Here is a 14,786-nt window from a genome sequence, read left to right as displayed (position 1 = left end):
AAAAAAAATGCATATAAACAATCTAGAGGAATTTTTTTAGCTGTAAAAAAAATTTCCCAAAGGGAAAAAAAAGGAATTTATCAGTAAATATTTGAAAAGATAGTCAATCTCTCTAGTATCGAAGGTACAAAAATAAAATGGTATACCCCTTTTTATATATTAGCTTGGCAGTTTTTTTTAAATTGATATAATAGTGTTGGGGAATATACAGTGAGGTTGGGAGTGAAAATTATTAAACCTTTGTGTAGGACAGTTCAGCAATGGCTATTAAAATTTCAAGTGTGTATACTGTCTAAGCAATTTCATATTTATGAATTTAATCTCTATAAATATTCACAGAAATATGTAATGGTATATTACATAAGATGTCTGGTACTTGTGTTTGTAATACTAAAACTTCACATACCTAAAGAACAGTTCAACAATGACAGATGGTTGAAAATAATATAGAATATCCATATTATGACATATTTAAAATAGTTAAAAGAACGGGGTTCATCTATATCTGTTGATATATAGGACAAGAAAAAAAATCAGCAAAACTTTATTATTCAGTAACAATAGTAAGTTGTAAAAGTATATGTAATATGTTTCCATTTAGGTAAAATATCACGCATGTTGTGAATATTCGAAATAACTTCTCCTCAATACACTTCTCTTCCTGATTTGGAAGGGCATCCCTGATGGAGTGGTTCACTTGCATTTTAGAGCCATTTACACAAACCAAGCTCTCGAGTGTTTAGATCCCAGAATCACAGCACAGTGAGATCGTACCCTAGAGGCCCTGGACCCTGTGCTGGCAGTGAGCAGCAGGCTCATGAGTCTTCCTTGGTTCACTGCGTGGTTGGATGTCCTAACTACAGCAGCTATTACTCTCCCTTATTTTCCTATTAAATGTGCATAATTGGTTCCATATAAAATAAAGGTGCACATGATGTAACTCCTGTTACTCTCTTCCATTTGGCTAATAACCCTTGGAACATGCATGTTGCTCAGAATTCAGGAGAGGATGAATGAGGAACCCTTGAACCCCTTATTAATTTGTGATATGCTGGTTATAACAGCTCATCTAAAACCTGGTTGTATAGCTGCAGAGATGGCTCAGTGAGTAAAATACGTGGATCCCGGCCACCTAGTCTAGCTGAAGTGATGAGCTCCAGATAGATTCAGGGAGAGAGATAGAGATAGAGATAGAGATAGAGAGAGAGAGAGAGAGAGAGAGAGAGAGAGAGAGAAAGGAGAGGGAGGGAGAGAGAGTGAGAGAGAATCACTCTCTGACTTCCACATACCTATCTATGCAGAGAGAGGGAGAGAGAGAATGAGCATCACTCTCTGACTTCTTCAACCCCCAAACAATAAATGAATTAAGTAAGTAAATAAGCCTAGTCATATGCTTTCTTGAGTCTGACCCTGGATATGTTGTGCATGTATCTTGATTCAGCTGCTTCATCATTATGTTTTAAAGACAGAGATACCCACAAAAATATAAATTAAACACAACAGAAAGCATCAAAGAGTGACAGGAGGCCACAGGCTAAATACATAAATAGACAGTATATTGCTCTTAAAATCACATAGGACTAACCTGATAATATAAATCCTGCATCTATATAATATCATCCTAAGCTATTTATCAGGGTGATATGCTCGTCTATAATTCTCATTATTAATAGGGATGCAGACTCCAGGGAACCATAACACAGTAAATTGGAAATTACTGTTAGACAATGAACATAGTAAAGTAAAAATGAATTATTTTTACTTGCAGTATGTTCCAGAAAATAAGCTTAAGTATTTTAAATACATATTTTGGTTTAACCCTCAGCACATGAAACTACAGGGCAGGCATCATTTCTTTTCTCCAAGAGCATTTGGGTTAGATGCCGATGTGGTCATTCCAGAGGCGATGCCCTCGGGACTCATCTATAGTCACGTTAGCCTGTTCCGGTTGTTTCTCTGAACCTCTGGCATATTCTCTGAAGATTCCAGAGCCTCAAAGAACTTCTACCAATCCACTCTAAACACAGAACATGTCCTTTCATTGACTAAGAACTTTAACTATAGTCTATGGATGGGGAAAAAATATAAAACTTGTCAAAAGAAAATCATGTATCCTAGGGCCTTGAAGTGTTTCCCACAGAGCCTCTGGGGGACAGGCCATAAATTACAGACATTCTGGAACTGGGACAAGCAGCAGGAAGAAGGTGGGTGGAAGCTGAGGTGGCCTTTCCGCCCTGTGCCCCATGATGGCATTAAACCAAAAAGAGCCATTCAGTTCATGGACATTACAAATTCAGGCAGCAGTTTGAGCTGTCAGGATGTCGAGTTTTCCTCCTGACCCTGGCCATGGGGCATGGCTCTTCCACAGAGAGAGAGCCTCTTTTACTAGGTTTGCTAAGGAGAGTGCTCGTTGGCTGCCTCCTGCTCTCTCCAGCCTCTTAATTCTGAACAAACAGGAGTGTAAAATCTTGAAATCCTAATATTCTGCACCCCTTAAAATCCAATTCCATAAATGTGTTGTCTGTGCTAGATACTCACTTAAGAGTTCAGATAATTTTGAATTTCAACAGACTATTGAGACAGCACCTTTGTGTGTCCTGGCTTCCACTAAAAGCCAGTGGACTCTGTTCCCTGGACTACAGAAGCTTTCTGGACTGTTCTAATATGCACTTAACTTTCCCTAATGTCCTGTCCACTAGCATCCTGACTGGTTCATTGCTACTCTAGTCTCTGAATCCAAATGTGGATTTGTGTGTATGCACACCCTCACATATCACACACACACACACACACACACACACACACACACTAAATAAATAAATCTTTAAAAAACAAAAGAGCTAGGCGTGGTGGCACACACTTGTAATCCCAGCAATGGTAAACTGGAGACAAGTGTCTCAAAACACAAGGAGAAGTGAGACTGAGGAATGACATCTGAGGAGGACTTCTGACCTCCACACACACGTGCACACACAGACATACACAGAGATACACACACATACACACAAACACATAAGAAAAAAATATATAACCAAGGAAGTCTTGCAGAGAGGGTGAAGAACTTTACAGACCCATTCTCCAAACACCCACAAAACCATGGTGGCCACCCACTCCTGCTGGGGAGGAAAATCCTTGAAACTAAAATGACATAAGTCCTGCAGAGGTCTGCCTTTCCTGACAACTACTTGAATGCCATTTTGTACACAAGGGAGGAAGTCCCCTGATTCTCTTGGGACCCATGTTAGTTACTTTTCTGTTGCTATGAGAGAAACACTGACCAAAGCATCTTACAAAAGGAAGAGTTTATTTGAGCTTATGGTTCCAGGGGAATTACAGTCCGTCATGGCAGGGAGGCATGGTGGCTGGAGGTGCTGGAGCAGGAGCAGCGGAAGCGAAGGTCTCACATCTTCAAGCTGGCACAGGAGACCAGAGAGCAACCGGAGATCTGGCAAGGCTTAAGAACTCTCAAGCCCACCCCCAGTGACGTGCTTCCTCCAGGGTAGCCACAGCTTCTAAGACCTCCCAAACAGCACCACCGACTAGGGACAAAATGTCCAAATACTTGGAGCCTATGGGGGACATCTTCATTCAAACTACCACAGGACCCTATCTTACAATGCTCCCCAACTCCTGCTTACCAGGGAACCACGTGCTTCCCAAGAGTCCCTTTCACTGTCCTGAGCATGCAATACATTCCCCATAGGAAATCTTTTTTGAGCCTCTCAGGCCCTGTGTGACATCTGGCAAACACATGGATTTTAAAAGTGAATGAGTGTTTCTGTTGCCCTGTAAGTAGAAGGACACATGCCAACCGCTACTTAAAGCATAGTGCATGAGAAGCTAAATAAGCCTTTGAACAGTTCTGTGGGAGCAGCAACTGTGTGTGGGAAGCTGAGGTGTGGCCATACTAAGTCACCGTGTCCAGGTTCAGTGAACATGTTGCTTACATGGTAGAGGACTTCACGGGGATTAAGGGGTTTAGATGAGATTTTTCCAGAGAACACAGGTGAGCCCTACATAATCACAAAAGCCCTTAGAAGACAGAGGCTGGTGGGAGCCTCGGAGACAGAGAAGGAGATGTGACTGAACAAAGTGCCGTGATGGCCAGCTAACAGAAAGAGTGCCCCTCAGGGCCTGTAGGAAGAAGGAGCCTGCTGACCCTTGATTTCAACCCATATTTCTGACTTCTAACCTCCCAAACTGTAAGAGATTAAATTTTGTTCATTTAAGCCATCAGGTTTGTGGCCATTTCTTAAAGCAGGAGTAAGAAACTAATACACTGTATATTTTCCTTTCTTCCTCTGGGAAAAATGCTTAATCAAGAAAAAGGTTTTCTTAAAGATTGTGTGTGTGTGTGTGTGTGTGTGTGTGTGTACATGTACATGCTCATCGTGTGTATTGTGAGCATGGTGGCCAGAAGAGGGCATCAGGTCTCCTGGAACTAGAGTTTCAGGTGGTTGTAAGCCATCTGAGGTGGGTACTGGGAACTCAACTGAACTAGGGTCCCCTGGAAGAGCAGTTCATGTTCTTAACCACTGAGCCATCTTTCCATTCCAATAAATAAGTTTTGAAGACCTGCTTTCTTTGCATTTTGGAGTCCACCCTATTTATTTGTTCTGTGTTCTTCTCTTGGGGTTTTAGGGGAGGTCGCCTATGAAATGAGATCTTGATCTTTTTGTCTCAAAAACTCATTACAAATCTCAAAAAAATTAGATATATATTATCAGAAGTTAAAAATCCCAGAAACATGATAATAAATCTGTGAACAACTGTTTTCTCTTTGACTGGGTAAGGGCAGAGCCCCTGGCACACGTGCTGCTTCCTTAATCAGACAAGAGGAAATGGGCAGGTGGCGTGCTGGCCATCACCATCCTCCAGGTGCTTTGCTGATTGTCTCTAACTCACAAATGAAGGAAAGTAGATGCTCTGGGTTCATGTGGAGGAGGACCCAGCCTGCTAGCTGCCTATTCCCATCTCAGGATGAAGAGACTGAAGTTACTCAGTCTGTACAAGGCAAAAAAAGGATACCATCAGATCAGAACAGTGGCACGGGGAAGGTTTCAAGAATCCAAGGCAGAAAGGGATGAGCTCGGGCCTGGGGAACCTAAAAGAAATCAGGTAGAACTCTGAAAGTGTGGAACTTAGATAATGAAATTAAACAGCCTGCTTGAGGAATGTAAGACCAGAGTGTCTAAAGAAAAGTAGCCTGTGGGACTAACTCCGCTTTGCAGTGAGTTCTCTGATGAGCCAAAGCTAGGAATGTTGATCGGAAATACAGAGAGACGAACAGAAATGAGCCTGCCAGGGAAAATGGATGGACAGCATGAGCTCAGCCATACAGGAAATGGTACCGCAGCAAGAGGGGCCTGTGCAGTAATCGTCTGGTCACATTGGCATAGTGAGCTATCAACATGGGCTTAGCTGCTCTGTGATGGTACCCTCTATCCCCATCTAGCCCAGACAGCACCTCTTCCCCAGGAACCAGACAGAGCAGAGGAATAAAAGAAAACTCAAAAGTCAGGGTAGTTAAGAGGGAGCAAAGAACATCTGCTGTCTTGGCACAGTTCAAGGCTAGGGCCATAGGGTGCTATCCCAAGGCTCAAGATGATGGGGGGAACCCTAAATCTTCATTGGAGGGGTGCTCTTAAGTCTTCACGGTAGCAACAAGAAGTTCTTTAGAAGTCACTGAGCAAGACCAGAAGTACAGAAATGGTCATTATTTCCCTAACATTGCAGAAGCAGAAAAATGGTAATGATAATTCGAGAATTATCCAGAATCCCAGAGAGTAAGCTTTGCACTGTGTGTCAGACAGAATGGCCTCCCTGCGTCTATGGTCATTTCCTAACTCCTTCCCATGGCAAAGAAAGGCTCTCTGGATTTGATTAAGTTAAGGAACTTGAGTCAGGGGAGATGATCCTGTAGTACCTGGTGTGCTCACTGTCATTATGAGAGTTCTTATAACTGAAAGAACGGGTAGGAAGGTCAGAGTGAGAAAAGGTAATGTGACAATGGAGGCCACCAACCAAGGACAATGGGCAACCTGTAGGTGCTGGAAAAAGGGAGGAAAGAGGCTCACCCCTAGAGCCTCAGGAAGGAGAGCATCCTTAATCAGGAGTTGTAGAATCCTTCTTTGTTCTTTGACAGGCACTATTAGAATATCTCTGTGTAGGTGGTTGATTTGTTATTTTGTTGTTGCTGTTGCAGAAAGATTTCTTTTGGCTCATGGTTTCAGAAAGCTCCATCCATCGTGGTAGAAAAATCACGACCTTGTTCACATCAGGGCAGAGACAGAGGGAAGGCTGGCATTCAGCTGGCTTTCTACATTTCTCATTTCATTCTTCCTGGACCCCTAGCCCGTAGGGAATGTGCCTCCCACATTCAGAATAGGTACCCCCCTCTTCAGCTAACACTTTCTGGTCCCCCCCCCCCGTTACAGACACACCTGGACAAGAACCTCACCAATATTCTACATAATTTCTCATCTAGTCAAATTAATAAAAAACGTGTGCAGTTTGGGGTCCACAAGATGGCTCAGCAGGTGAAGACACTTGCCACCAAAGCCTGACGATCTGAGTTCAATTCCTGGGACCCACGCGGTTGAAAGAGAGAACTGACTCCCACAAGTTGCCCAGGGCACTTGCACATCCCCCACTACAAGCACACAAAACAAATAAGTACAATTCAAAAATTGTGTACTTTCAAGCCTTGGAATTTTGTGGTAATTCTTCCAGCAGCATTAGGAAACACAGGTTGCATTACTAGTGATGAGGCATCCAGCTGAACAGAGGTTGTAGGATACATTCTACAGCGTTGAGTCTTGTATTAGGAAGCATGCTGACAACGTCAAGTGTGCACTGGATGATGAAGGTCCCTAGAGCCATAACAAATGAGAAAGAGCCAAAAGATTCACTTCAGCCCAAATGATGCAAGGCATAGTATCTGTCTGCAAATGTTGGAGGGGTTACTTAACCATCTCTCCAGCTCAGTTTTTGAAATTCTTTACAGATTCTAGGTGTTACCCTCCTGTCAGATGTATAGTTGGCAAAGATTTTCTCCCACTCTGGGCTGTCCCTGCTCTTTGCTAACTGTTTCCCTTGCTGTGCAGCTTTGTAATTTCCCACAGTCCCATTAGCCAGTTCTGGGGGTTATTTTTCGTTCTCTTAGAGACCTCGTCATGAAATTCTTTCTATGAATATCTTGAGGTTTGTTGCCTATGTTTTCCTCTAGCGGTTTCAGAGTCTGGGGTCTTACATTAAGGTTTCTGATGCATTTTTAATGGATTTTTTTGTGCAAGGGACAAGGTAAAAGATGTCCTTTTTAAAACGTGTTCAACACCTTCACTCATCAGAGAAATGCAGTTAGAAATTGCTTTATGATGCTATCTTACCCTGGTCAAATGGCTGTCATCAAGAAAACTAATGACAACAAATGCTGGTGAAGATGTGGGGAAAGAGGAACTTTATACGCTGCTAGTGGGAATGTACACTGGTGCAGCCATTATGGAAGTCAGTGAAGAGGGGCCTCAAAAAACTAAAAGTAGAACTACCGTATAGCTAGTTATACCACTCCTAGGTATATAAGGGATCTATGTCCACACACCACTGAGATATTTGCATATCCATGTTTATTGTCCCACTGCTTACAGTAGCCAAGATATGGAGCCAGTCTAGATGCATATCAGCAGAAGAATGGATAAAGGAAATGTGGTATGTGGGGCCAGCAAGATGGCTCAGCTGGTCAAAGCACTTGCCACGGAAGCCTGGTGACCTAGGTCTGAGCCTCTGAACCCATTAACTCCAGAAAACTGTCCTCTGATCTCCACATAAACACCATGGCACACACATGCCCCCCTCACATACATAATATACACACAATAATAATAAGTAAAATTATTTTTCAGTATTTTATTATTTTTTATTTTTAGCATATAAATGTATTGCCTGCATGTATGCAAGTGCACCCATGTTGTGCATTGCCTGCAGAGATCAGAAAAGGGCGTTGGATCCCCTGTAACTGGAGCTAAGCCCATTGGTAGCCACCATGTGGGTGCTGGGAATCAAACCCCAGTCCTCTGCAAGAGCAGCCAGTACTCTCAACTGCTGAGCCATCTCTCCAGCCCCAGTAAAATTCTTTTAAAGTAAATGTACTGTGTATACACAATGGAATATTATTCAACTGTAAAGAAGCATGAAAGTATGTGATTTGCAGGGAAAATACGTAGAACTAGAGATCATCTTGTTAAGCAAAATAAGCAAGATTCAGAAACTCAGAAAGACAAATATCACATATTTTCTCTCATATGCAAACTCTAGGTGTGTGTGTGTGTGTGTGTGTGTGTGTGTGTGTGTGTGTGTGTGTAAAGAAAAAGGGGACCATGAGAGGGGAGGAAGGAGGACTGTGAGAGGGACAGAGTACATGTTATATGAAGACAAAGGAAGCACTATTTGGGGGTGCAAAGGGGAACAAAGGGGCAGAAGTTGTGGGGCAGTGCAGGAGTCAACTGTAATGTCTGTATGGGAATGTCACAGTGAAACCCAGTATTTTGTATGCTAACTAAAACATTTTTTAATCTCCAGAAAGAATCAGAACAAATAAGTTGGTATCATGGGAAAATTCAGGTCTTTCTAATGCAACCATTTATAACAGTCAGAGCCACCAAGAACTCTCAGTGCTGTGCCTCATTAGAGAGTGAACTTCCTGTGGCTAGAAGCCTTCAGAGGCCCAGAGATGCCTGGTCAGTGATGTGGGAGGGATTTCTCCTCAGGGTCCACGCTGGGCAAGAAGACTGTTCTTCGCACCTGTAAGGTTTGAAGCCTGGCTGTTCCAGGAAGGCGGTGCTCACTCAGGTGTTTCCTCAGCTAAAGCTGATAGGGAATGAAGAGCCCTACAGTGAGCAGCAACATCCTCCCTCCCTGCAACGTCCCCCCTCCCGTTGCTCCTGCCACTCCCAGTTCTGGTGTTTAGAGGGTTTTGTTTGTTCATTTTTGTTTGTGTTCTACAATGCTGGGGATTCAACCCACAGCCTTGTGCATGTTAGAGAAGTGTTCTGCCACTGAGCTATAGCTCTGGCCTTTATTTAACTTCCTTCCTTCCCTCCCCTCCCCTCTCCTCTCCTCTGTCTTTTGAGGCAAGATCTCATTGAGTTGCCCAGGCTGGCCTTGAACTTGTCTCAGCCTCCCAAGTAACTACAATTATTGACTCTGTTTTGTGTGTGTGCACGTTCACAGTCATAGGCACGGGGGTGGGTGGGAGTGTGCACGTGTACCCTCATGTGGAGCGTACTTCAGGAGTCAGTCCACCTTGGGGGGGGTCTTCTTCTTCTCCTTCTTCTTCTCCTCCTCCTCCTCCTTCTTCATCTTCATCTTCTTCCTCTTCCTCCTCCTCTTCCTTCCACTTCTGCTTCTTTATTGAGACAGAGTCTTTACTGGCCTGAAACTTGCTGATGTCAGGCTGGTTAGCCAGTGAGCCCCAGGGATCCACATGTCTCCACCTGCCCAGAACTGAGATTACAAGTACTTGCCTGGCTTTCTGACTTGGGTTCTGGGGATCGAATTCACATCCTCATGCTCACACAGCAAGCACTTTACTGACTGAGCTATCTCTCTAGTCCTCGATTATGTTTTCAAATATCTGTATGAAGTCTCATCTTAGTAAGTACTTGGGTCATTGTCTTGCAGTTATACTTAAAAAAATGGCAAAGCCCCAGAGTAGGGATCCCAGGTCTCCCACCTCCTACTCTTTAGTCCTTCAGGTTGGGTATGGGGTCCTGTTTCTACCCATATATGTGTGTCACACACACACACACACACACACACACACGGTTGTTTTGGTTTGGGTGTTTTGAAATAGTTTCCCAGGCTGGCCTTGAACTTGTTATGTAGTCAAGCTGACCTTCTTGAACTCCTGCTCCTCCTGCCTCCACCTCCCAAATGCCAGGATTATGGTTATGTGTGGCCACACCAAACTTGGTTCTGGTTCTGCCCTATCTTGAGACTGGCCACACCTCAGCTTAATTCTCAAGTCCTTAAACCACACCATGCCCCCCAGGGTCAGGAGGCCAAGCAGGTAGAAGGAAGCACGAGGAAGATCAACGGGATCCTCTCCTGGAGAGAACCAACTCCTCTGGGTGTTGGTTGTCAGGGAAAGTACAGTGCAGCCAGTGATGCTGCTCAGATGGGTATCCCTGACATCCTCCACCTGGACTTTTTTTCTCAGTATGCAAAGTGGACTGTCCAGCAAGAGGCCCACTGGCATCCTTGTCTCAACACTTGTTTCTCAGGAAGACATGAATGAAGCTGCCAAGCCATTGCTTACTTTGCAAGAGAGAGAGCAGAGTACACCGTGAGAGTAGTCCAGGCTGTCCTCTGCTTCTGCTTCATCTCTTGCTCTTGGAGTCATGAGGTCGTGTGTTTACAGAGCTGGCTCTCACATGAGCAACAGGCACCATCTGTCAGCTCCAGCCCATGGAAGGAAGGCAGAAACACTGATGTCAGTTGATTAAAGCATTCTCAGTCAACGTGTCTGGACAAGTATCCATTTGCCTCACACCCAGGAATGATTGTGACCATAGCTACGTTTACACATAATATTGACCTGCTTGCTAACACGGCTTCTCAGGTCACCTCCTCATTCCATCCCCAGCCCGTTCTCCTTTGTTTTCTCTTTCAGTAGTTCGGGTGTGTATTTTAGTACCCGGTGGTAGATTTTTGGCTTTAACTCAGCCAGTTTTTGTAAGGCTCTAGGAAAAAAGCCATGCCTAAGACTGAGGGATGGTGCTTTCAGAAAAGGACAGGTCCCCTTTTAGTACCCAGTTTGTAGGAGTCAGAGTTGAATGTTGTTTAGCTCTCTTCCTTGTGACATCATCAACGGGGGTGGGCCAGGAGTCTTCCAAATTTGTGTCAACCGCCCCCAAACCATCACAGATCAGCACTAAGTTTAAGTAAAAGCTGCATGCACATCCTCTGGACACCCACCCGCAGCTGTCCCCAGGGCCACTTTCACCAGGTTGCTGCCCACACCTTCCCATGGTTAGTTCTGAAGCCATCAAGGACTACAGGCCCTCAGGAAGAGTGTGCATTTCCACAGTTGTGCCTGACTTTAGCCATTATGTGTGTTCCGTCAGAAAGAATGCAAATTTGGATTCCTACCAACACTACCAAACTTGAAGTATCCCAAAGCAGTTTTGAATAAAGGGAAGGTGAATCCCTTCACATCTCAGTTTTTCATTTGTAAAATGGGAATAATAAGGGTTCCTGGCTCACTAGGCAATTTGAGGATTTCAGGACAGAATTCACGTAAAGTGCTGCTGAGCTAGCCCTTAACCTCCTATATCAATATCCAGATGAGTCAATGAGTGAGTGAGTGAAAATTGAGTCTTTACAAATGAAATTTGTTGGGGGTTTTTTTGTTTGTTTTTTCTTTTGGTCTTTTTGAGACAGGGTCTCCCTGTAGCCCCAGCTGTCCTGGAACTCACTGTGTAGACCAGGGTGGCCTTGAGCTCACAGAGATCCGCCTGCCTCTGCCTCCCGAGTGCACCACCACACACCACCACACCCAGCTACAAATGGAATTTGTAAGTGAAATTTTTGCACTTAGGTTTGATTATTGAAATACAACGGAAGTGAACAAATACCAAGTTTCTAATATGTTCATGTGTTATACCTGTAATCTCAACATTTGGGGGCGGGGGTTGAGGCAAGAGGATCATGAATTCAAGGCTAGCCTGGTCTACATACTAAGACCCCTGTCTAATAAAATAAAGGTGGATGTTTTCAGTAGCTTGCATTTTTGTGTGTTCCACGGTGAAATGTCTTTTTATTCACCCCCAGGACTATACTTTGTTATATGAAGAGGCAAAATATTTTCAACTTCAACCAATGTTGTTGGAGATGGAAAGATGGAAACAGGACAGAGAAACAGGCCGCTTTTCACGGCCCTGTGAGTGCCTCGTGGTCCGTGTGGCCCCAGACCTTGGAGAAAGGATCACGCTCAGTGGTGACAAGTCCTTAATAGAAGAAGTGTTTCCAGAGATTGGCGACGTGATGTGCAACTCCGTGAACGCAGGCTGGAACCACGACTCAACACACGTCATCAGGTTTCCACTAAACGGCTACTGTCACCTCAACTCAGTCCAGGTATGACATCATATGCCATGTGGCATCAAATGTCACGCTGATGCTGTCCCTTAATCTTGCCTTTGCTGCTGCCTTTCCACAAGTCTTTACCAAGCACTGCGATGGGCCCAGTCTAGAACAGTGCAGACGATACGGAAGAGAACAAGATAGTCGACAGCTCTGGGTTCATGGAGCTTGTGTCCCGGGAGTAGGTGAGAGCAGACGTTAACCAACAGAAATATCACCTAAGGCTACTGGAGAGGTGGCTCACCAGTTAAGAGCACTGGCTGCCCTTGCAGAGGACCAGGGTTCAGTTCCCAGCAACCCCATGATGGCCAAGAACCAACCCTAACTCCAGTTCCAGGGGATCCAGTACCCTCCTCTGGCCTCTGCAGGTATTGCATGCACAGGCGCACTGACATGCTGGCAAAATACTCATACATAAAATAAAAATAAATTTTAAAAATAAATAAATGTCACCTAAATAATGATAAGAGGCTATCTGGGGTACAATATCTGTGTTAGTTTTCTGTAGTGGTGACTGAAAAAGGCGGATCAATTTTGGCCCCTGGCCTCACTGGTTTTCTTTCATTCACAATCACTTGGCTCCTGTTGTCTCTTGGACTGGACTAAGGCAGAGCCTCATGGCAGAGGGTGTGATAGAGCAAAGTTGCTCACTTCATGGTGGCCAGGAAGAAAGAGCAAGAAACAGGGGCCAGAGCAGGATGCACTCTGCAGAGGCACACTACAGTGACCTACTTCCTACAGGCCCTACCTGCTAACAGCCATTCAGCGTGAACTCTTCTATGGATCACATGACAGATGAAGTTAGCGGCCTCATAATCCAGTCTCTCCTCAGTGACTATATCCACAAGCTGAGGTCCAAGCCTTCAACACCTGGGCCTTTTGGGGGTAACTTCATACACAACCTGTAAAGGTATTCCAGGCAGAGGGATCAACAGTCTCTACAGAGCCCACAATGAGAGTGCCTTTGGTATGTGGAACACTATCAAAAAAGCACTTGAAGAAAGTGAGTCAGAGTAAGTGTGGGTAAGGCCGTGAGGCCAGAGGTGTTGTAGGGGGCAGTCACGGAGAGCCACAGAGAGAGCAGTAAGCACTCTGGGTTTTTGTGTTGTAAGGGTCAGTCATGGAGAGCCACAGAGAGAGCAGTAAGCACTCTGGATTTTTGTGTTGTAGGGGGCAGTCACGGAGAGCCACAGAGAGAGCAGTAAGCACTCTGGGTTTTTGTGTTGTAAGGGTCAGTCATGGAGAGCCACAGAGAGAGCAGTAAGCACTCTGGATTTTTGTTGTTGTTACTGTTGTGTTTGTTTTTGGATTTGGGTTCACTTGCTTAGGTGAATAAAGTGAAAAACCATCGTAAAATTTTGAGCTCCCAGGAGTGACCTGCTGTAACTTGTATTTTAAAATGAATGCTTTGGGGGCTGAGGCTGTAGCTCAGTTGGTAGAGTGCTTATCTAGAATGTATGAGGCCCTGGGTTTGATTCTTGGCATTGCATAAACTGTGGTGCATACCTATAATCCTAGCACTTGGGAGGTAAATGTGGAAGGATCAGAAATTCAATTCAAGATTACCTTAGCTACATAGCAAGTTCAAAGCCAGCCTTGGCTACATGAAACCAGTCGAGAGAGAGAGAGAGAGAGAGAGAGAGAGAGAGAGAGAGAGAGAAAACGCCCCAGCAGTGTGTGGAAATAGAGAAGCAGGGAGGGTGGTTACAAACCGATGGCCTGAGAATGACTGAGAAGCCTCTGCTGAGTGTCTTGAAGGTCGACCACACAATGTTTGACTGTGACTGTGGTTGTAAGAAGCCCTGTGGGACCCAGGTTTTTGACAGAAGAACTGGAGTGGAATTGCCATGTTCTGAGATGAAGACATCTTTGAGATGGGCCATGAGGGTAGGATTCAGGACTTCGGTTTATATCATGTGAAATGCCACGTGCCTTAGATGCTGACAGATGTTGTCCTCATCATAGTTAAATGTGCTGAGCACAATTCTGCCCTCCCCTGGGCTGTTACCAATGAGTCACTGTCCTTGATAACAACAAGTGAACTCTGCTGATGCTCCTGTCTTGCTATGAGAACACAGAGGCACACCTGGGTCTTCATGGCAGAGCTGTGAACTAGTGTGAATAGACACTGAACTATTGAAGACAGTGAGAGTTAGGATTTGTTTTGTCCCACCCGTTGGAATGGATCTGTGACTTTGTTCAATATTTAGCCAACAATGGGCTGGGTTGTAGCTCAGTGGCAAAGTGCTTACTTAGTAAGGGCAAGACCCTATGTTCCATCCCAGCATCACAAAACTATATCTGTCTGTCTATCTATTTATCTATGTATCTATCACCAATAAAACTTCTCCAAGAGTTCAAAGGCTAGAGACACAGGACCATGCTGCCACAGGAGAATTGTTACACATTGTTTATAATTTTCAAAACTTATGAGCAGTTGTCCCAGAGCAGAAGAGCAGAAAGCCTGCCCCTTCATCTAGAGAAAAGCACCTGATCTTACTAGGGTTCCAGAGGGCAGAAGTAGCAATCTCATCTATGTAGATGGTACCCCCTGGAGGTGTGAGGTGGGCCTGCATGGCTCTGTGCAGTGTCACTGAGATGCACTGCTGCCTCTAAATGCCTATGAAGCCTCAGAGCCTTTCTTT

General features: G+C 44.6%; 1 protein-coding gene across 4 annotated transcripts in view; it reads left to right on the top strand.

Moving 5' to 3' along the window:
• Positions 1 to 14,786, top strand: part of Kctd1 (potassium channel tetramerization domain containing 1) — a 223,158-nt gene that overhangs the window by 205,077 nt on the left and 3,295 nt on the right. For all 4 annotated transcript variants that reach the window (XM_008847642.2, XM_008847643.3, XM_008847641.3 and 1 more), the window contains exon 4: positions 11,830 to 12,135. In XM_008847642.2, coding sequence (XP_008845864.1) covers positions 11,830 to 12,135 — 306 coding nt within the window. The remainder of the gene's footprint in view (positions 1 to 11,829; positions 12,136 to 14,786) is intronic.

This window comes from Nannospalax galili, unplaced genomic scaffold (assembly GCF_000622305.1).
Source record: "Nannospalax galili isolate Female #2095 unplaced genomic scaffold, S.galili_v1.0 scaffold162, whole genome shotgun sequence".
NCBI lineage: Eukaryota > Metazoa > Chordata > Mammalia > Rodentia > Spalacidae > Nannospalax > Nannospalax galili.
The sequence above is the reverse complement of the archived record's forward strand: the minus strand, read 5'-3'. Positions and strand labels throughout refer to the sequence as shown.